Source organism: Nansenia antarctica (genome assembly GCF_963989245.1).
Source record: "Nansenia antarctica genome assembly, chromosome: 7".
Taxonomy (NCBI): Eukaryota; Metazoa; Chordata; class Actinopteri; order Argentiniformes; family Microstomatidae; genus Nansenia; species Nansenia antarctica.
The window spans coordinates 3,694,378-3,715,904 of record NC_137677.1 but is presented as its reverse complement, the minus strand read 5'-3'; the positions used below and the strand labels follow the sequence as shown (position 1 = coordinate 3,715,904).

Here is a 21,527-nt window from a genome sequence, read left to right as displayed (position 1 = left end):
GATTATGATTTCAGATAGGAAATACAACTAATTTGACATTCCCACCAACTTTACTCATAGCTCATGATAGCTAGGTAATGTGGCATGGGAATATTGATACACGTGGCCACACATGTTTGCTAATATGAGCCCATGTCTATATGTTTTTGGTTGTTGCATATTGTTGAGCGCATTGTTGAGCACATTTCTGTTTGTGCATGGCAGCTTGCCGCTATTGGTGTGTGAATGTGTGTGTGAACGGGTGAATGAGAGGCCGTTGTAAAGCGCTTTGGAGCAGCAAAAAAGGCGCTATATAAGTGCAGTCCATTTATCTAGGATGTCATCTTAAATCCTGCACATACTTTATTTATGTTTTATATAATTTATATATAATGAGTACATTTTCATCCATGATATTTTTCATAAAAAATTAAAATAGCAAAGTTATGACATGATGGATCATGGCTAGATAGATGATGTGATGATGATATCCTTCACATGCTGTGCAAGTTTCGCTCTATGAACCTGACAGAATCCGTTGCAAAACGACCTTCTCTTAGCTGCTGTAAGGAACAGAGGACTTTGCCAATGCTTCATACTCGATGTGCCAATTTAAGCATGCAGGAGGTCTCCCTAGATGACAATTACTCAATTATTTCAACAAGCTGTAATAGTTGTTGGGTCTCGGAGGCATTACAAATTCAGACAGATCATGTGTTTTTTGTGAAATTAGACTGTTACAGGACCAATCACAGAGACACCCGCAGCTAAAGACAGTTTGTGGGGCGATTGGCAAATAATATTTCTCTTGTCTAAGATGTCTAGTGCTGAAAATAGTCTCATATTCCATATGTGCAATGGAGGTGGTTTGAAACCACGCTCACGTTGTGAGTAACATTAACCCTGAGACATGAGGACCTGTCTTAGTTTCCTTAGCTTATGTCTTGGCTTTAGTTTAGTGGGCATAACAGAGCATTGAGTTGAATTAGACAATACATATCAGCTCTATTAGCTGCAGTATTGTGAGCAAAAGGAAAGAGGAATCCTATTTGGTGGCGTCATATGCATTTATTGGGCCATAAAGTGATGAATTTTGACCTATGCACCTGAAAGTAAACAATAGTAAATAACTGCCTCACGAGACTATAGATTACAGATCTGTTTCCCACCTGGGGATTTTCCATGTCATGAGATCCGCGGTCACTTTGCTTACCACCAAAATTGCTCCCAGTGAGCGGGCCGGCGCCTTGCATGGCAGCTTGCCGCCATTGGTGTGTGAATGTGTGTGTGAATGAGAGGCCATTGTAAAGCGCTTTGGAGCAGCTTTGGAGCAGCAAAAAAGGCGCTATATAAGTGCAGTCCATTTACCATTTACCATTTACCATTTACCACGCTTATCTATCTATTTACCTGCAATAATGTCCTTATTGATAAAACACAATTCTCCTCACCATTTAATCAAATATGAAGAAAAAAACGAAAAAAACCAACATGCTTGTCCATTTCAACACAACAAATCCAGCTGTACTAGTCTGTGTTCACAGCGTTCTGCCACAGACGAACTGCTGTAGGGGTCTGCATGTGCACTCAGTGATTTAGTAGGCCTGTGTTTTTTCTATGCCCATGTTTTGCACTGTAGCCTATGTGTCAGGCTTTGTTTATGTACGCACAGATCTCCTTCCCCTGGGAAGCAGCCATGATGGGTTCTGCGGGTCAGAGAGTCTGCAGCGCCTCGCCCAAAGCCATCGACCAAACGAGGTACGCAAGACCATCTCCTCAATGTACACACACACACACTCACACACACTCACACACACTCTCTCTCTCTCTCTCTCTCTCTCTTCTCTCTCTCTCTCTCTCTCTCTCTCTCTCTCTCTCTCTCTCTCTCTGCCCTACTGTCTGTTTTTATCCTCCTTCCTTTTCCTCTCTTTGTTTTTCCTCATCTGTGAAACCAATCAAGCCAATCAACCTCCAGGTGCCATAAAATAACCATTGTTCTGTTGGACTATAGCAATGTTGTGTAACCGATTTTGAGATGATAAACTCCCTCCTCAAGTCCAAACACCCCCCCCCCCCCCCCCCACCCGCGCTGTCCAAATGCTAGCTTTTCCGTCGTGCAGCTGCTGAACATGGGGTATTTGAGGAGACGGTTCACGTGTGTTGGCAAATTCAGAGGTGGCAGGTTTGAGACATGTGTGGAGCAACACCGGAGTGTGAGGCTACTGCAACAACTCGCCGTCTGTTTCATTGGTGCCGTGACCCAGAGAGTTGGGTTCATGTACATTTTGGGCATTTAGCAGACGCCTTTATCCAAAGCAAATGACAAGAAGAAATACATTTGTCTAAGTAAGTGAATCATCTATCCATCAGTCATTGTAAGAAAAAGTCATCTTTGCTATGATGAGCAGAGGTCATTGGCAGTTACAATGCTAGAAGAACGAACAAACAGCTGAATGGATGGACACACTGGCGGACTCAGGGGGGGGCCCCCGCGGTTGAAAAACGTCTCTCTTAAGTGCCCTTTTGAGTGGCAAAAATGACCTTTTGAGTGGCAAAATGCCCTTTTGAGTGGCGAAAATGAGAGGACGTGCCCTATTGGTGCCCCCCCCAATGGTCTAAACTTGACCATGTGCCCCCACAGTTGAAAAAAAAACGTCGCACTAAAGTGCCCTTTTGAGTGGCACAATTAGAAGATGTGCCCTATTGGCTGCCCTTCCAATGGTCTAAACTTGACCATGTGCACTGATGGGGTCCCATGTTGTGCAGTAGATGCCCTTTTTCTCTTTTCGCCCCCCCTGCCCTTCAAACAGCCTGAGTCCGCCACTGGATGGACGTGCTGTGGTGTTGCGAGTTGAGACTGTGAACTGGCTTCTCAAGGTCAGATACGCCCACGCTGTCAAACCGCGAGCTTTTTGGAGCCACAACTGGTCAACATCGAGTATTTGAGGTGACGGTCACGCGGCGTGTCGGCCATTCAGAGGCTACTGTTTGTTACAACTTGATGTTTGTTGTACAGACTGGTTCGGTATTGATCTGCTTGTTTTTCCATCGTAGATGATCTACAGGTAGAGTGCTTAGTAGTAGTTAACATATTGTCGGACATAAGCACAAAAAAAATACACGCATTTGTGATGGATTGTCAGGGATAGAGCGATAAAGTCTGTGACTTGTTTCCGTCGCTGTCCCTGGTGTTAAAAGAGGTCCAAAAACCATGTGAATTGATTTCATAAACAGCAGTTATGGCTTTCCGTGCCAGCTCTACGTCCTGTACCAACTCTTATCTACTCCATGGCAGCCAGACCATTGTTGAGACTAACTGGGTTTGTGATCCGTAGTTATTCGTCAACAATGGGTATTGTTGGATCTACAATTAAGCTATAAAGAACATCATGTAGAGGGACAGTATTTATAGAGACATCACGTCCATTATTTTGTCCTGAAATCATGAAACGGTTACAGCAGATGTTCTTCCCCGTGGACAGCTTGTCCTTGACACCTCCGGCTGGCTGCCCCCTCAGACACTGTCCCATACGTAGGTGACTGTCCCTCTGGTCACCATTCTCCGCCCCACGAGGCCCCCACTATCTGACCTGGCTAGTAGGGTGCAGTGGTGTAGTCTAGTTTTTTCTAGCGGGGAACACTGAGATTTTTCCCTCCCAGACTCATTATCGTTCATTTCGGAACGCCATAAAAATAAATCTGCGCTCCCTGTCTAACGTTATATATATCTAACATTACGGGCTGGTTTCACAGACAAGGCTTAGGACTAATCCTAGACTAAAAAGCATCTTCAATGGAGATTTTACATTGAAAGTGTGATTTAGTCCAGGACTAGGCTTAAGCCTTGTCTGTGAAACCGGCCCTACATGTTCTAAGGCTGAACTGTGCATGATAGTGCTGCATTTTGACATATTTCATGTCGTATTTCCCCCCGTTGATGGTATATGACGCTATGGTCAGTCTCAATGGTCCAAAAGTCAGTGTTTCGTAACACAGACGGGGTGAATTTTATCTGAAGGTTCTGACACAAAATACTTACGTATCCTCGCACATGTTTAAGTGGGTATACGGAAATCCTTGGCCTTTCCTAGTGGGTATACGGCGTAGTCCTGCGTATCACGTAGACTACACCACTGAAAGGATGTCAGTATTATGCTTTATATAACAACACATGTGAATCTAATAAAAACACACAACCGTAACCCTTGATATAACTTGAACCCTACCTAGAAAACTAGATTATGACCACATGGCTGATGATAGCTCTAATAATATATCATTCTGTCCTCTCTAGCATGGCCATCTAGTGATTACTGTTCTATATGACATGTGTAAACCAGGTGTTGACATTTCCACAGGAAGCACCGGTGAGCAGGTCCAAGAGGACGGTGGACCAGGCCAAGACCAGCTGCCTGCTCCATCTCTACGCCGACCACCGCTACTTCAGCAGGTTAAAGAGCATCGAGGCTGTCGTGGCTCAGGTGATTGGTCGAAAAAAAAATAGAGGGTTCAATATTATCGGTTGTGATTTAAGGTCTTTGCTACAAACGTCTGCCCTGTGACCCAGTTACAAGATACTTGAGGTTTTTGAACATATACTTTTCCAAAGATATGTCAGAAAATACCCAAATAGATGATTCTAGAACTTGAGAGAATTTTTCATCCTTTCCACATTGTGAGCTTAGAATGATAAGGTTCTATCTCCGTTTAGACTGATAAGGTTCTATCTCCGTTTAGAATGATAAGGTTCTATCTCCGTTTAGGGCAGTTCAGAGATATTGAGCGTCAAAGTTTTTACATTCCATTACGTTCTGTGAGATGGAACCTTTGTATTTTTATTAATTACTAACTCAAAAATGTCAACATTTTAAAAATAACACCACACAGGCATTAATAAACACCTAATGGATCAGATTATGTAAAAAACTACATTTTGACAAAAATGGAGATGGAACCTTATAATTCTAACGTCACGACATGCCATAAGGTGGTGCTTGTTTGGTGGTAGACAGGTTTGGAGGTCTGTGAACTGGTGTTGTTATGTAATATTGGTGTACCTTAGATAACGTGTTCGTTCGGATATCCCGGTATTTTGCTAACAACGCTGTTCTATTTACAAAACCCGTTCTGACATGGCACATTCTGGACTGAAGAGTACACAACTTGGCCTAACTGTACAAAAGTTCACTGACTTTTGTGCCGGGTTATTTTTTCACTTGTTTGTTGACCATTGTCCAGCATATTTGGGCTTTGAAACGTTGGAAACTTTCCTTTCTGGGATTTAGTTTTTCCATGGCTATATAACCAAATAGTTGTAACCCTTTATGTACTACTAGGTTTAGGATGACATCTATGAAATATGTCGGTCTAAAGTGTCCGTCACATACAATAGGTTATGGTGATCAGGCACGAAACAGGCGCCAAAATAATTCCACACAATTGTCGATTGTGTAATGATATAAGGAAGTTCAACCCACCAAAGCTGCTATTTTCAGTCATATGAATCGATAAAGAAGATATTACAATTCCACAAGTGTTCATGCATGAATCTATTCACTTTCCATTATTTCTGTGATGATATAGATTAATTTTCTCCAGGTTTAGCATTAATATCAAAGCCCCCTGCACCCACTGGGGGCGGGGGGTAAAAGATAAATGTGTCAGAAGAGACATGTTTCCCCTCGGGGACATTAAAGTATAATCAATCAATCAGAGGCTGCCAATATCGTCACCGATCCAGTTTACCGTTAGAGATTAGTTGGAGATCACAGGGACAGTCTCCCTATCCCCTAGGCCACCACTACCCCACTTGTGTACCACAGGGTTGTGTGACGTCGTTGCCATGGCCACGGCTATGTTCCAGTCCCAGAGGGGCCGCAAGGAAGGACCTGTAGTGAACTCTCCCCCCATTGGCCGCCTGACGGCCTGGGAGGATGCTGTGCAACAAACGTCACGACCGTGATTTAAGTGTCTGAGTGGAGAGACAGTGAACCACGGTGAAGGGCGACAAGAGGTCAGATGATCAGATCATGATGTGCTTGCAGGGAGAAGGGGATGTCCCACACTGACATGGGTGGGAGTGACATAACTGCACTGATAATAGCTCCGTGAAACATCACAGGAATGGAAATAGTTTGAGGAACTTCATCTTTGTAACCATTTTTGTGTGGTGTGGTGTGGTGTGATGACTCCCTTTGTGATGGGGGCGGGGGAGTTCTAAAATACAACATTTCTATCTCATTACTGAGATGTTTGAGAGACTATCTGTTGTGCAGTATGACAGTGATAGTATATACCACCGGTGGGCACTTTATTAGGTACACATTTTCAACTGCAAATATCTAATCAGCCAATCCACGTAATGCATTTAGGCATGTAGACACAGTTAAGACGATCTGCTGAAGTTCAAACCAAGCATCAGAATGGAGGAAGAAAGATGATTTAAGTGACTTTGAACGTGGCATGGTTGTTGTTGGCGCTAGATAGGAAAAGCGTTGCAGGGCTCTCAAGTCTCACGCATTGGGCGTGAGACACACGCATTTCAACCCGTTCACACGCTCACACGCCACACTTTGTGTGAGCCCTGCGTTGTCTTTTTCCACATATTTAAACATTTGGACATTTGATCTTCATTTGAACAATATTGCAGATGGAGGTAATATAACTAAACAAATAAATACAAATATTTGTAAAATGTCATGTTTTGGGGCTGCTTTGCTGCAGCAGGGCCTGGCCAGCTCACCATCACAGAATCCACTATGAATTCTTTCTTGTATCCGAAGGCGCTTGAGGAAAATGTGAGACCATCTGTCCAAAAATGTAAGCTGAAGCGGATGTGGACCAGGCAACATGACAATGACCCAAAACATTCCAGAAAATCCACCAAGGAATGGCTCAAAAGAAAGAAGTAGAGTTCTAGAATGGCCAAGTCATAGAGTTCTAGAATGGCCAAGTCAAAGCCCGGATTTTAATCCTATTGAGATTCTGTGGGGTGATTTGAAACGGCCTGTGCATGCAAGACACCCCTCAAACATCACACAGCTGAAAGAGTTCTGCATGGAGGAGTGTTAAAAACGTTCTCAGAGACTGATAGATAGTTATAGGAAATGTCAAATTGTGGTTATTTCAGCCAAAGCAGGCAATATCAGCTATTAGGGCCTAACTTTTTCCTAATAAAATAAATAATAACAAAGTTACATTTTCAATGTTCACCCTTATCTATATCTATTGTTTGAAAGAAGATCAAATATTGATATGTCCATATTTCTTTAAAAGAAATCTAAATATTTCATGGGGTGTCCTATTTTTTTCACATGACATGTATATGTATATATATACATTCTCTGGTCCCTGGCCAACCGTTATTGTGACAAGCGTTGTAAATGAAGCGGAGATTGTTGTCACAGGGTGTGAATACCTGAGCTGTTGTTTCCACTCACTAGAGGTGACCGTGACCCACTCCCCTGGAAACTTCCAGAACAGTAGCTGAGGACAATGTCTTGACCCGTTATAGAGACATCAGTATTTATTGCTCCCAGTGAGCGGGCCGGCCGGCGCCTTGCATGGCAGCTTGCCGCCATTGGTGTGTGAATGTGTGTGTGAATGTGTGAATGAGAGGCCGTTGTAAAGCGCTTTGGAGCAGCAAAAAAGGCGCTATATAAGTGTAGTCCATTTACCATTTACCATTTACCATGGAAGGTTCATGCTGTCTGTCTATGAAAAACAAAGATGAGGCGAGGACTTTATTTACTTTTACTCTTTACTTGTGTATGGCTGGATAGTGTATCTGAGTCCCATGAAGGATGGATCGCATGATGAGGCTTTACACATATCCACTCTATCTTTCTTTCATACATTCGTTCATACATTCATTCATACATTCATTCATACATTCATTCATACATTCATTCATACATTCATTCTCTCATTCATACATACATTCATTCATTCATTCATTCTCTCATTCATACATACAGTACATTCATTCATACATTAATTCTTTCATTCATACATTCATTCATTCTCTCATTCATTCATTCATCCATTGATTGATTGATTGATTGATTCATACATTGAATCATACATTGATTGATTGATTGATTCATTAATTAATTGATTAATACATTCATTCATTCATTCTGTCCCCGCAGGTGGCTTCCTACATCAGAGCAGTGAACGACATCTATGACAAGGCCGACTTTGACGGCATCGACCTCATCAACTTCAAAGTGAAATCCCTCAAGGTGAGACATCCAGCCTTCTAACAATGACAACAGTGTTCAGAAGCTTAGCCGCTTCAGACGTGCTGCTGAACCGACCGCATCGCTTGAACTTGACATAAGCAATTCACAATCTAGACCCCTAGTTTTCCCTTCCTCTCCTTCCCTGTTTGACTGTATGAATATGAAGACTCCTGTATGGGTAATTATAGAGATAACGGTGGCGGTGTCAACATGTCTACCTAGATGATTACAGAGGAGGACAAGACGGATCCTCTGAACCGGCCCTTCATTGGCCCAGAGAGCCTGTTGAGCCTCTTCTCTGAGAAAAACTGGGGCGACTACTGCCTTTCCTACCTGCTGACCAACCGAGACTTCAACGGAGTGCTGGGCCTGGCCTTCGTGGGCAAGGCTGGTGAGACACCTCCGACCACACGCACGGCACGCACACAGACACATTGACACATTGACACACAACAACACACACACCACTTAACTAGTCTAGCCTGTCTTAGCAACAGTTATGCTGACCTGTTTCAGCACCAGCATCTCAACCGTTTATCTGTAAAGGCGAAAGGCTATCACCCCAAGTCGAGATAGGGGCGACCGTGACAGACAGTGTGTTCGGCCTTGAAGGAGCCGCAGATTCCGCCGGCGACCTTGAAGGAGGTCGTCGCCGAAATCATTCGCTACGCGCCGCTGTAATGTTTTGGGAACATTTAGTTGTTGAAATGTTTAGTCTCTATGCAGGCAAGCACACCTCTAGTCACACACAGTGCTTCCAATCTGTGAACAATGTGACATTTTTCGAATGTCATCGCCGGGGTTTCACATTCATTCACATAGCTTTCCACAAAGACTTCTCTGTGGTAGTATTATGTTGTTTGGGAGAAAAACAGGGTTGGGGTTGGGGTTGGGGGGGTGGGGCTTGTTTTCCAAAACGAGTGCAGTCCATTGGGTGTTACCATCCACACTATCAGCTGGGGAGCCTTTCATTGGTTAAGCGGAGGGGCGTGAGAGAAGACTTTCAAGGTGACATGTGATCAGAGAGCGCTGAACCCTGGCCCCTGTCTCGCCCCGCCCCCCCTCAGACGTCTTCAGCATTCCATGACATGGTCACTATGGTGAGCTGGTCTCACATGAGGACACACACCCACACACACACGCACGCACGCACACACACACATGCATGCGCACACACGCACGCACAACCACCCACCCTCCCTTCCAACCCAACCGCCCACCCACCTATACACACACACACACACACACACACACACACACACATACATACACACACACACACACACACATACATACACACACACACACACACCCTCCCTTCCAACCCAACCGCCCACCCACCTATACACACACACACACACACACACATACATACACACACACACACGCACACACACACGCACACACACACACACACACACACACACACACACACACACACACACACACACACCACACCACACCACACACCACACACACAATTACACCGTTATGACTTTCAAAGGGAGCATGGACATTATAACTTAACCCAAAGAATTACCAGAATGTGACATCTTGGTAATAAATATTTGAGAGTTCCTCTTCCCAACTTCTAGGCCAAGGTGGTAAAGGTGGTGTGAGTGGGTAACATGAACTCCCTGTCATGGTAATATAAACTCAGAGACCCCTGGTTGCCCCCCTCCCCCAGTCATTCAGACCTCCTTTCCTTACCACACACACACACACACACACACACACACACACACACACACACACGCACGCACGCACGCACGCACGCACGCACGCACACACACACACACACACACACACACACACGCACACACACGCACACACGCACACACACACACACACACACACACACACACACACACACACACACACACACACACACACACACACACGCACACACCACACTGGGTGTGTTCAGAGTGTTCTCTCTGTCAATGGGTGGGGGTGGGGTGGAACCTCCCAGTCAAGCTTTCTCACCAGTAGCATTCCTCCTCCAAAGTCGTGAGCTGAGGAGTGAATAGTAATGCTACAACAACACAGGTGGCTGTTTTGAAAACAACATGATTGTTGGCGTACTGTTGTTTTCCCCATATAGCAACAGCAGGTTGGCCTATAGGTAAACAGAACACTTCTTGTTATCTTCCTGTGTATGAAGTTTTAAACCGTGAAATCAGTTTTTAGATAAAGGCACTGTTGATACATTCAGCTAGCCATAAGTGCAGAATGCTATTATGTCCTGAACATCGGAAATAATCAAGTGGCCCTGACTAAAATGATATCGTAAATAGAGTAAGACGACCAGTGGCGGTTCTAGCGTGTTTTAAATGGGGTGGCAGAGGGGTGGCAAAGGATTTCTCGGGCAGGGCGGGGGAGGTCAAACATATACCGTCATTCAGGTTTTCTCTCTCCATCCCCTCTCTCCATCCTGCAGAATATTCCCTTCCTTCCTTTTCATATTGTCTCTATAATAAACAGTCATAAACATTAAACAGGATTTGTGTGGATTAACAATCTGTAGCATATTTTCCACAAACGCTAGCTGGCTAACGTCACCACTTACCCGTGACCTGGAACCACCTGTAATAACAACCAACTATCTTGGCTATCGTTGTGTTACGAGCCTAGCTAGCCTCTGGTGTTGACAGCTTGTTTTGAATGACAGGTAGCGGGTCCTGATTCATGTGTCAGTGGCGGACTGTTCCAACTGGACCGAGAGGGAGGGGGACTGTTCCAACTGGACCGAGAGGGAGGGGGGACTGTTCCAACTGGACCGGGAGGGAGGGGGACTGTTCCAACTGGACCGGGAGGGAGGGGGACTGTTCCAACTGGACCGGGAGGGAGGGGGGACTGTTCCAACTGGACCGGGAGGGAGGGGGACTGTTCCAACTGGACCGAGAGGGGGGGGGGACTGTTCCAACTGGACCGAGAGGGAGGGGGACTGTTCCAACTGGACCGAGAGGGAGGGGGGACTGTTGAACTGGACCTGGAGGGAGGGGGACTGTTCCAACTGGACCGGGAGGGAGGGGGGCTGTTACAACTGGACCGAGAGGGGGGGGGACTGTTCCAACTGGACCGGGAGGGAGGGGGACTGTTCCAACTGGACCGAGAGGGGGGGGGACTGTTCCAACTGGACCGGGAAGCTGGGGGGACTGTTCCAACTGGACCGGGAGGGAGGGGGACTGTTCGAACTGGCCCGGGAGGGGGGGGGGACTGTTCCAACTGGACCGGGAGGGAGGGGGGGGGGACTGTTCCAACTGGCCCGGGAGGGGGGGGGGACTGTTCCAACTGGACCGAGAGGGGGGGGGGGCGACGGCCACAATGTTTAATCAAATCATTTTAAACGTTTGGATTGGGGGGGAAACATCTGAGAAATATCATCAATGTTCGACACCAATATAGCCTCTTTTTTTTCCTTGTTCATCACCCACACTGAGGGGGGGGGCAACTGGTGGGGCATTTAATTTCCACGGGGGTGGCAGCTGCCTCCCCGCGCCCTAGCGTAGAACCGCCGACGAAGAGGACAATGTAGGGCATTCGGAGAAATCAAAAGAAAACATTCCGCCGTCACCCCCACACCCCCCAACCCCCCCCTCCCAACTATGTCTGGCTCACTGAGCCTACCCCAGCCCACTGCACAGGACCAAAACACTCTGCTTACTGACCCAGACAAGCGCAGGACCTAAACAAACTCAGGCCTGCCTGCCTGCCTTTTGGCTTGGCAGAGTTGGAACAGCCCAGCCTGACATAGTAGCACCTGCTACCGGGCCCACACAGAAAGTGAGACATCACTCATCGAGGGTTTCCATCGTTTGTCAGCTCGTGACGTTTCAGGGGCTCGGACAATGGCTCAGTCGCGCCAAAGTTATTGTTATTCCCTCGGCGTAGTGTTTTTAAAGTAGCCCCGGCACAATCCATTAAGACAATCCACCTCCGCCCATCTGTCCTCTCACTCAAAGACGAGCCTGATCACAGCCCAGCCCTCTTCTATTGTCTAGTTTGTTTGTGCCTCGACCGTGTGAGAGAGTGTTTGTTTGTGTACGAGTGTTGTGCAGAACTGGGCACATGTGTGCGTTTGCGTGTGTGCGTGTGTGTGTTGTGAATGCGCCTGTGTGTGTGTGTGTGTGTGTGTGTGTGTGTAAGGAGTGACTGCATCACCCATCCAGGGTGATGATACGGTGACTAATAGTAGAGGCATTCATCAGAGCTCTCTGTGAAGGGAAGAGGAGGGGATATAAACAGTTGTATAGCTGTTGGCTCGGCTCAAACCCACAACCTTGGCTCGCGATACACACATGATTCCAAAACCGAGCTCTTTCTAGGAAACAGAGCTCTCTGAATAGCCCTTTAACGAGCCTTTATATCTCCATTCGAATGACAGTTGGCGGTTAAAGGGTTTTAAAAAACCCTTAAAAACAACTTAGTTTGTTTGTTTGTGTGTGTGTATGTGTGTGTGTGTGTGTTTGTGTGTGGGTGTGTGTGTTACATTCTTGAATCATTTCGTAATGGAAGTTTCTGCCTTTGAAATCCTCCATGCTATGTGTACATTAGCTTTGTTCACTCAAGCAGGGTCGTCTTTTGATGATGATCCGTCTAATTTCCCTTCTGATTATCCTCGTTGGCCTGACCTAATTCTCGGAAGGATAAACACCTTCTGACTGAGGTACAGTCGAATAACAGCCTCTTCCACCAGTCACTGTGGGCTAGGCCGCTAGACTGCGGGGCGGCTGTGGCGCAGGAGGTAGAGTCGCCGTCTAATGATCACAAGGTTGGCAGATCAGCGGTTCGAGCCCCGGCTGGCCACATGTCGAAGTGTCCTTGGGCAAGACACTGAAACCCAAAATTGCTCCCAGTGAGTGGGCCAGCGTCTTGCATGGCAGCTTGCCGCCATTGGTGAATGGGTGAATGAGAGGCTGTTGTAAAGCACTTTGGAGCAGCTTTGGAGCAGCAAAAAAGGCACTATATAAGTGCAGTCCATTTACCATTTAGACTGAAGGGTAAACAGAGTCATCTTGTTTTGTAGTGCAACCGTTTGTATGACTTGTCGGACGTCAGGCCATGATGTGATCGGTGGAGGCCTTGGGTGAGTGTTGTTTGTCACTCAAACTGGCATAGGCCCTGCCGGTCTGCTGACTGATAGTTTTAGCACACGGTCACTCACCTTTCTATACCCTAAAAATATACCCTCGAATCTGCTAGAGAGCCCTTTGGTTGCTGCTGTCGTGTTACATAAGAGCTGTTACATAAAGTGTTCATACTGCCTGCGCTGGAAGAAGCTGATACGTAACAACCTAAATCGGGGGCAGATGGATTACTCTAATGATGATGATGATCGTGATTATGGCGATGGTTAACAATGATGGAAAGAAAACTAAACAAAAAATGATAGACGTTAGTTGTATTGGTTGTCCTCTGAGAAAGAAATCTAGAATTTCTCTCCACCTGAAAAGCAGGACCGACCCTGTGTTGAGGCTACAGTAAACGAGAGGTCACATCTTATCATAAGCCCCCGTCAGCTCATCTCCATGACAACGTCTTCAAACGACCAACCGACTCCATAGGAGCTCATTTTAACTGACAACATGTAATGGGCCTCTCTCATAATAACCCATAATAACAGTGGACTAGCTATCAGGAGAATGATGTCACACAGCTATGTGTTTCATTAAAAAAAGACCCAGCTGTTAGTAATAGAACGAGTGTAGCTAGCCTAGCAGGAGCCCTTACATAACTCCACAGGTAAGGGACCCCGTGGGACGAGGCTGACTGCCCCAAAGGCTTTCATCTGCCACAGTGTCGCATCTCAGCAGGTCTGTCGACCCTGTCCACACCTCCGCTGTCGCTAACAGTCGCTGGAGACCCCTGACATAATACACCACCACCACTGTTGTTTTAAGGTATTTGCTGAGGAGATGATGGTGGAGCGGTCAAGGTCGGTTATGCAACCTAGAATGCAAACAATATACCGTTGGGTGGAAAAATTACAGTTGGTTTGTCGACACTAGTAAGACCCATGATCTCCTGTGTGCTGGAAGGGTTATTACATCGTAGATAACAAATCGTGATGTTAGAATTATAAGGTTCTATCTCCATTTTTGTCAAAATTGAGTTTTTTTTACATAATCTGATCCATTAGGTGTTTATTAATGCCTGTGTGGTGTTATTTTTAAAATGTTGACATTTTTTTGTTAGTAATTAATAAAATACAAAGGTTCCATCTCACAAAACATAATGGAATGTAAAAACTTTGACGCTCAATATCTCTGAACTGCCCTAAACAGAGATAGAACCTTATCATTCTAAGCTCACGATCTCCTGCTGCTGGAATGGTTATTAGATCGTTGATAATAATACATATTAATAACACTACCTTGCAATGTAGCAAAGGTATAACAGCAAGTTATACCGACATCTGACCTTAAATCTACCTGTTAAATATGGATTATCAATTAGCCATCTGCCTACATGCTGTAAAATGAATGCCCCCCTTGAGATTCTACTGATGTGGTCCTCTCTGGCTCACTTGGTAGAGCATGGCGCCAACAACACTTAGGTTGTGGGTTCGATTCCCGCTGGGACCATATATACTGAAATGTATGCACTCACTGCAAATTAAGTCACTCTGGATAAAAGCGACAGCTAAATGGCATATATTATATTTATATATTATATTATTACTGACGCCTTCCTTTTTCTCTCAATTTCTTAGGGAACTGGGGAGGGATTTGTTCGCGACACACGGCCATGCGGAACAGGCCGAACTCCAGCCTGAACACGGGCCTGGTCACACTGCAGAACTACGGCCGCTACCTGACCCCCCGACACGTCCAGCTCACCCTGGCCCACGAGTTGGGACACAGCCTGGGAGGCCCTGTGAGTACCGTGCAGCCTACCAGAGAGTTAGAACGAACGACGGGGCGGCTGTGGCGCAGGAGGTAGAGGAGCCGCCGTCTAATGATCGCAAGGTCGGCAGATCGGCGGTTCGAGCCCCGGCTGGCCACATGTCGAAGCGTCCTTGGGCAAGACACTGAACCCCAAATTGCTCCCAGTGAGCGGGCCGGGGCCTTGCATGGTAGCTTGGCCGCCATTGGTGTGTGAATGTGTGTGTGAACGGGTGAATGAGAGGCCGTTGTAAAGCGCTTTGGATAAAGGCGCTATATAAGTGCAGTCTGTTTACCATTTAACTCTATGCTGTGTTTAGAACTCCAGTTGTTCCTCTAAGATGAAGGAGGAGGAATAGACATTAGACAGTGAGGTCAAGCATCTCAAGTACATCTGTACTTCTGGGAGCTCAGTGCAACTTGGCACTTCTATTTGACATGAACTGTGACCAAACAGTATTTTCTGTGTGAATTGACTATGACCAATTCCAATGATCCGTCAGTTTAGTGTGCTTGCCCGTAAAAAAAACATACCAAGCTCTTTGCATTGGTCCATAGCGAATTATCTGTGAATAATTCACTTCCCGCGGGCATTATAACACTTGATCTTTATATGTTTAAAACTTGACTGCGGTATTTTATAGAGAATTGTGGCTTAAGGCTTACACACTATTTAATACGTTGCTGTAAAACGAAATGGAGGCTTGTAATGTTTCCCTTTCACCCACCACAGGTGCTAAACACACACATGCACACACACGCACACACACACACACACACACACACACACACACACACGCACACATGTGTGACCTTTCTCCCACTGCCTCAAATACCAAACCCCCAAACCCCCCAACCCCTCATCACTCACTTTCCCCTCAGCTACCCCCCCCCCCCCCCCCCCGTAATGTTATTCACACTTCCGAGGATTCTTCCCAAGCATTGCTGCTGTTCATATTAGTTCTGCAGCAGCATCTGTCCCTGGCCCGTTATACATTTAAAACGCTTTCTGACCCAGCGCCATAGGTTACCCAGGGTTCCTCTGGCAGGCATGGCTTATTGTTTCCAGAAGAGGAGAGGAGAGGAGAGGGTACTGGGACAGAGGGCACGGAGAGATCACAGGCGGTACCTGAGATTTATGATGGGCAGGGGGGGGGTTGGGTGGTGAAAGGGGAGACCTGCCTACTTCACGATGACGCACTACCGCGGTGTCCTGCCAACTGTCCTTAAGTTATCTGACCCGACCTGGCCCTCAGAGATAGAGACGGAGAGGCAAAGCTGGGGCTGGGAGAGAAAATAGGGGCAGAGAAGTCGACAGAAGTTTGGAGAAGTCGACAGAGAGATGAGGAGGATGAGGAAAAGAAGAGTAACAACTGTTACGAAGGGGTCTGGCAGCCATTTGTCTCACAATAATGTTTGTCACACCCCTACATTGTTCAAAGTGGCTGTGGTGCACAGTCCACAGTCCCTTAGTGCTCTTGAATTAATCTGAAGTGAAACAAACTCAACAGTTAGCCCACGGATACAAAAACAATTGAGTTGTTTTGATAGGGACTGATACAAAGAGAAATTCAGTCATGGTCACCACAAGCGAAGGCTCCGGGGCTGAGCCACTATCTGTGCTGTCCTTGGCGAAAGTACGTTGTTATTAAAACACCGCATTCCTCTCGCAGATCCATGAGCAGTAGTGACACAGCGCTTTCACCTGGCCTGGAATGACCTCCTCATAAGTAACATACAATTCTATTCAGTAATACAGGGATTTGATTCAGTCTTAAGCTTGGTGATCATGAGGGGTAATTCAATATTATGTTGTTGTTTTAAATGTGTGTCCAGAGTCAATCCAATCCAATCCATACAAATCCTTCCAGCGATATTACTTTAGATAAAGGATTACCTAATAATTGCTTTATTTTCATTAAGTGAAATGATTGAATGTGACCTGAGAGAAATAGCTTGAGTATATGGACTCAACGGCCATAACCGTGCACTGTCATAGACAAGGGAAGTAGAGCCGCCGTCTAATGATCACCGGGTTGGCAGATCAGCGGTTCGAGCCCCGGCTGGCCACATGTCGAAGTGTCCTTGGGCAAGACACTGAACCCCAAATTGCTCCCAGTGAGCGGGCCGGCCGGCGCCTTGCATGGTAGCTTGCCGACATTGGTGTGTGAATGTGTGTCTGAATGGGTGAATGAGAGGCCGTTGTAAAGCGCTTTGGATAAAGGCGCTATATACATGTAAGTGCAGTCCATTTACCATTTACAAAGACAAAGCTGTATTAGTGTTAGGTTGTTCCACACCAGGAAGTAAGAAGCTGATGTTCTGTGTTTTGTCTGTCGCAGCACGATAAAGACTTTGACTGTGGGAACCTGGGTTCCACCGGAGGGAAAGGCAGGTACCTGATGTTCCCTGAAGCCACCGACGAGGTCCTGGAAAACAACGACAAGTTCTCCCCGTGCAGCGTCAAGCACATCAGCACGGTGTTGAACCTGAAGAAGGACGAATGTTTTGTGGGTGAGGGAGTTGTGTGTCCCGGGAGGTGTGTGTGTGTGTGTGTGTGTGTGTGTGTGTGTGTGTGTGTGTGTGTGTGTGTGTGTGTGTGTGTGTGTGCGCGCGTGCGTGTGTGTGTGTGACTGTCTGTCATTCTATTCTTTTCATATGACACTGTTCATCTGAGTCAACAATCTCCAATCTCCTGGATGTCAGCAATTCTAAAGTGGCGCAAATCAAACAATTTTAGGATCACTAAATACTTTTAATTTGTGAGTTGGATTCACTGTATAGTCTGCCGTAGGATACGGGCCGGGGGAAGTGATACATGGCTTGTAAACAAACGTTTTAGGACGTGTTCAAAAGGAAAGGCCTGCGTGATGTGTTTTTATCATGTCGATGTTCTCTCAGCATGTTGTGATGTGCTAAACATCCAGTTAGATGTTCAAAGTTATCTCTTAGCTCCCACCTAGCCAGGGCTGGACTGGGACAAAAATTAGGCCCTGGCATTTTTGGCCCAGACAGGCCCACCCCAATCGGTCGGACCACACCCACCAGCACAAAAATACTTGCCTTATATACTCGTCTTATATACTGTGCTGTACAGTCATATGACAAACTGTAGTATTCCCCCAAACCACTACAAAGACGACTACATACAGTAAGCAATGGTACCAGTGCAAGTAGACCAGTGTACTCAGTGATCAGATTCCAGAGCGAATTTACGAACGCAGCCTTGTTGTTCTAGATTTTTTTTTCCATTATCAACCTATCATTGCGCTTTAGAGTAAAACAAAGCACGTAACTGTCGCGTCTATCTTTTCATGGCAACTCTACATTGTGATTTACAAGGGATATTAACTAATATTAAGTAATATTATTACTTGGTTACATTTTGCAATTGATCCGCGGTACACATGCGTGCCGAACCGTGGGGGGCGATCCGTTACACCCCTAACAGCTACCTATATTTTCCTTACCGGGTCAACGGTTACAGGCTGACTCGGCCCCGCCTCTTCTGTATCCTCTCTATCCTCTGTATCTGTACCCTGCTCCCGCTCCTCCCTGCCAGCCTCCTCTTCAACCCTAACCCTAAACCTCTGTATCTGTACCCTGCTCCCGCTCCTCCCTGCTAGCCTCCTCTTCAACCCTAACCCTAAACCTCTGTATCTGTACCCTGCTCCCGCTCCTCCCTGCCAGCCTCCTCTTCAACCTGTTGCTGTTGCTGCTGTGGTAAACTTGAGGGTGCAGCAAACATGTCCCTAATGTTTACACATTTGGCAGCATCTGCCTCGAGTTTTTTTTTGTTTTTCTCCCTAACTTTTTCCCAGCCTCCCTTCCGTTTTAGTGTGCTTTTGCGCTCCATCTCTCTCAGTATCTATCTAGTAACTATCCAGGCTAACTACATTTATTTTGCCGGCCGGCTCGGCCCAAAACTACCGCGAAACTGAGACGGAGGTCTGGTGCTGCGTGCGTGCGTGACCCCTGACACCCCCCCCCCCTTCTCTCTGTTGATTGGGCCAGCCCAGTGTCTGTATCGAAAATTGGCCAATGGGCCGCTGTCCCTGATTTATGGGCCGTTCAATGGTAGCTTTCGATTTATGGGCCGTTCGATGGTAGCTTTCGGCCGGGCCGGCTCGGCCCAAAACTACCGCGGCCCACCGGGCAAATGCCCGGTATGCCAGATGGCCAGTCCAGCCCTGCACCTAGCTACCAACGCAATGGTAGTAAATATGATTCAGAGCGTTTTTCTCCAGTGGTTTGAGGGGGTACCAACATTCAAATAAGCATATCTTCTTCAACTATTTTCACATTTCAATGTATGACACATCATTTGAAAGCTTCCGATCTGCACTTTCAAAATCTGGGTTTCATAATCAACTTTTTCACCATCCCCTGTCACATTTGTTCTGTCCTGTCAGTCAGCGACCTGCCGATCTGTGGGAACCATATCGTGGAGGAGGGGGAGGAGTGTGACGTCGGGCACAACGAGACAGACCCCTGCTGCTACAGCGCTAAGCAGCCTAGGGGGACCCAGTGCCACCTGAAGCCTGACAAACAGTGCAGGTACGGTCTACTTTGGCTTTCGACAAAACCATCATTGAGACCAAAAGTAGGGGCACTTAGGTGGCGTAGTGGATTAAGTGTTGACCCCAGGGTTCCCGGTTCAATTCCGGCCGCGGACATATCCTGCATGTCATCCCTCCTCTCTCTCTCTCACCCATCCTTCCTGTCATAATCTCTACTGTCTCTATCATTGAAAAGGAAAATACCAGTGGGACTGCCCCACTTGGAAAAAAAAGAGACCAAAAGTAGGTAGTAGGTGAAGTTTACCAAACACACTATTGTGTAGACACTCATAATATTTGGGTATTTTATACGGGTGCACTCTTCACCCGTCTAGCTAAAATATTGACACATTCCAGGGGAGGCTGGTGGAGGTAGAAATCGGAGGACGGCCTCATTGTAATGCATGGAATCAAACGCACTCCATTTCATGCATTACAATGAGCCCGTCCTCCAATTTCTACCTTCACCAGCCTCCACTGGTGCACCCATTGTGATGTATTTGATTGTTTACGTATCGTTTTTTTCCACTGAGGGGTTGTGGCTAGGGGTAGAGCTACAGTAATTACCCCATGTTGAGGTGGCTGTGGCGTAGGAAGTAGAGCCGGCGTCTATTGATCGCAAGGTTGGCAGATCGGCGGTTCGAACCCCGGCTGGCCACATGTCGAGGTGTCCTTGAGCAAGACACTGAACCCCTAATTGCTCCCAATGAGTGTGCCGGCGCCTTGCATGGTAGCTTGCCGCCATTGGTGTGTGAATGTGTGTCTGAATGGGTGATTAAGAGGCCACTGTAAAGCGCTTTGGAATAAGGCGGCTATATAAGTCAGTCATTTTACCATTTACCCATTTCATGCCTTCCAAATCAAAACAGCATACCGCATTAGACATGCATTTTTAAAGATATTTTCTTGTCTTTGATCTCTTTGTCTCAAGATATCTCTGTGTTTGTGTGTGTGTGTGTCCGTATGTGTGTGTCTGTCTGTCTCTCTATCTGTCCATCTCTCTGCCTGTCTGTCCGTCTCTCTCCCGCCCGCCCACCCACCCAAGTCCCAGTCAGGGCCTGTGCTGTGGCGCCGCGTGTGTGTTTAAGCCCCAGGGAGAGGGCTGCGAGGAGGACACAGACTGTCAGAGGGAGAGCTTATGCTCTGGCCTCTCCGCCGGCTGCCCCGAACCCGGCCCAAAGGCCGACATGACCGTGTGCAGTCTGGGAACGCGCGTCTGTCGCAACGGGGTGAGTTGGCGCCGCCAGGCCAGGGGAATGACTCAACGTGTTCACCCATGACACCCTTCCTTTCTCGTGTAATAAAGAAAAACTGTCTAGTTTGGGACTCAATCCCTGAATCCCAAAATAAAGCCTTAAAGCCTACACGACTGGTACTGTATGCACTGTATGAGATCTTAAGAGGATTTGATAGAACGAAAAGAAACAATAAAATAGTAGCTCAATCTTAGAGGCCCTCAGGTTAGAAAGAAAGAAAGATGTTTCTGAAACTATGTTTCCCATAGTCACATACTCCATCTATCCAATCCTCTCAGATCTCCATAGGGGGGCTAGGGGGCTAGGGGGCTAGGGATTGATTTGTTGTAGGGGGATGCAGGGGACAGGGGGTTCATTTCCTCCTCCATAGGTACCATCTTGAGTGAATTTCCGCCCTTGTTTCATCTCGTTCAGATGATGAATCGTTGCTGAGTAGAGAGACGTCTTTATGGATGTGAAGATTGCTCAACATTGCTCTAACTGTACATTTCCAAATGCATGCCTCTCCAGAGGGGGATGATGTCCAGAAATTAGAGAACCAAAGCCAGAACTCCAACGGCGTTTTGGAACACGGAGGTTCAAAGTTAACTGAACACGCATGTT

General features: G+C 46.6%; 1 protein-coding gene across 1 annotated transcript in view; it reads left to right on the top strand.

The window, feature by feature from the left end:
- The window catches only part of LOC308161925 (disintegrin and metalloproteinase domain-containing protein 10), a gene marked incomplete at both ends in the record, with an annotated part of 32,878 nt that overhangs the window by 8,641 nt on the left and 2,710 nt on the right, over positions 1-21,527 (top strand). Inside the window, 8 exons of the mRNA XM_080536005.1 lie at positions 1,652-1,737; positions 4,338-4,460; positions 8,130-8,222; positions 8,445-8,613; positions 14,938-15,101; positions 17,452-17,623; positions 19,522-19,666; positions 20,714-20,897. Of these exons, the coding sequence (XP_080392131.1) occupies positions 1,652-1,737; positions 4,338-4,460; positions 8,130-8,222; positions 8,445-8,613; positions 14,938-15,101; positions 17,452-17,623; positions 19,522-19,666; positions 20,714-20,897 (1,136 nt within the window). The remainder of the gene's footprint in view (positions 1-1,651; positions 1,738-4,337; positions 4,461-8,129; positions 8,223-8,444; positions 8,614-14,937; positions 15,102-17,451; positions 17,624-19,521; positions 19,667-20,713; positions 20,898-21,527) is intronic.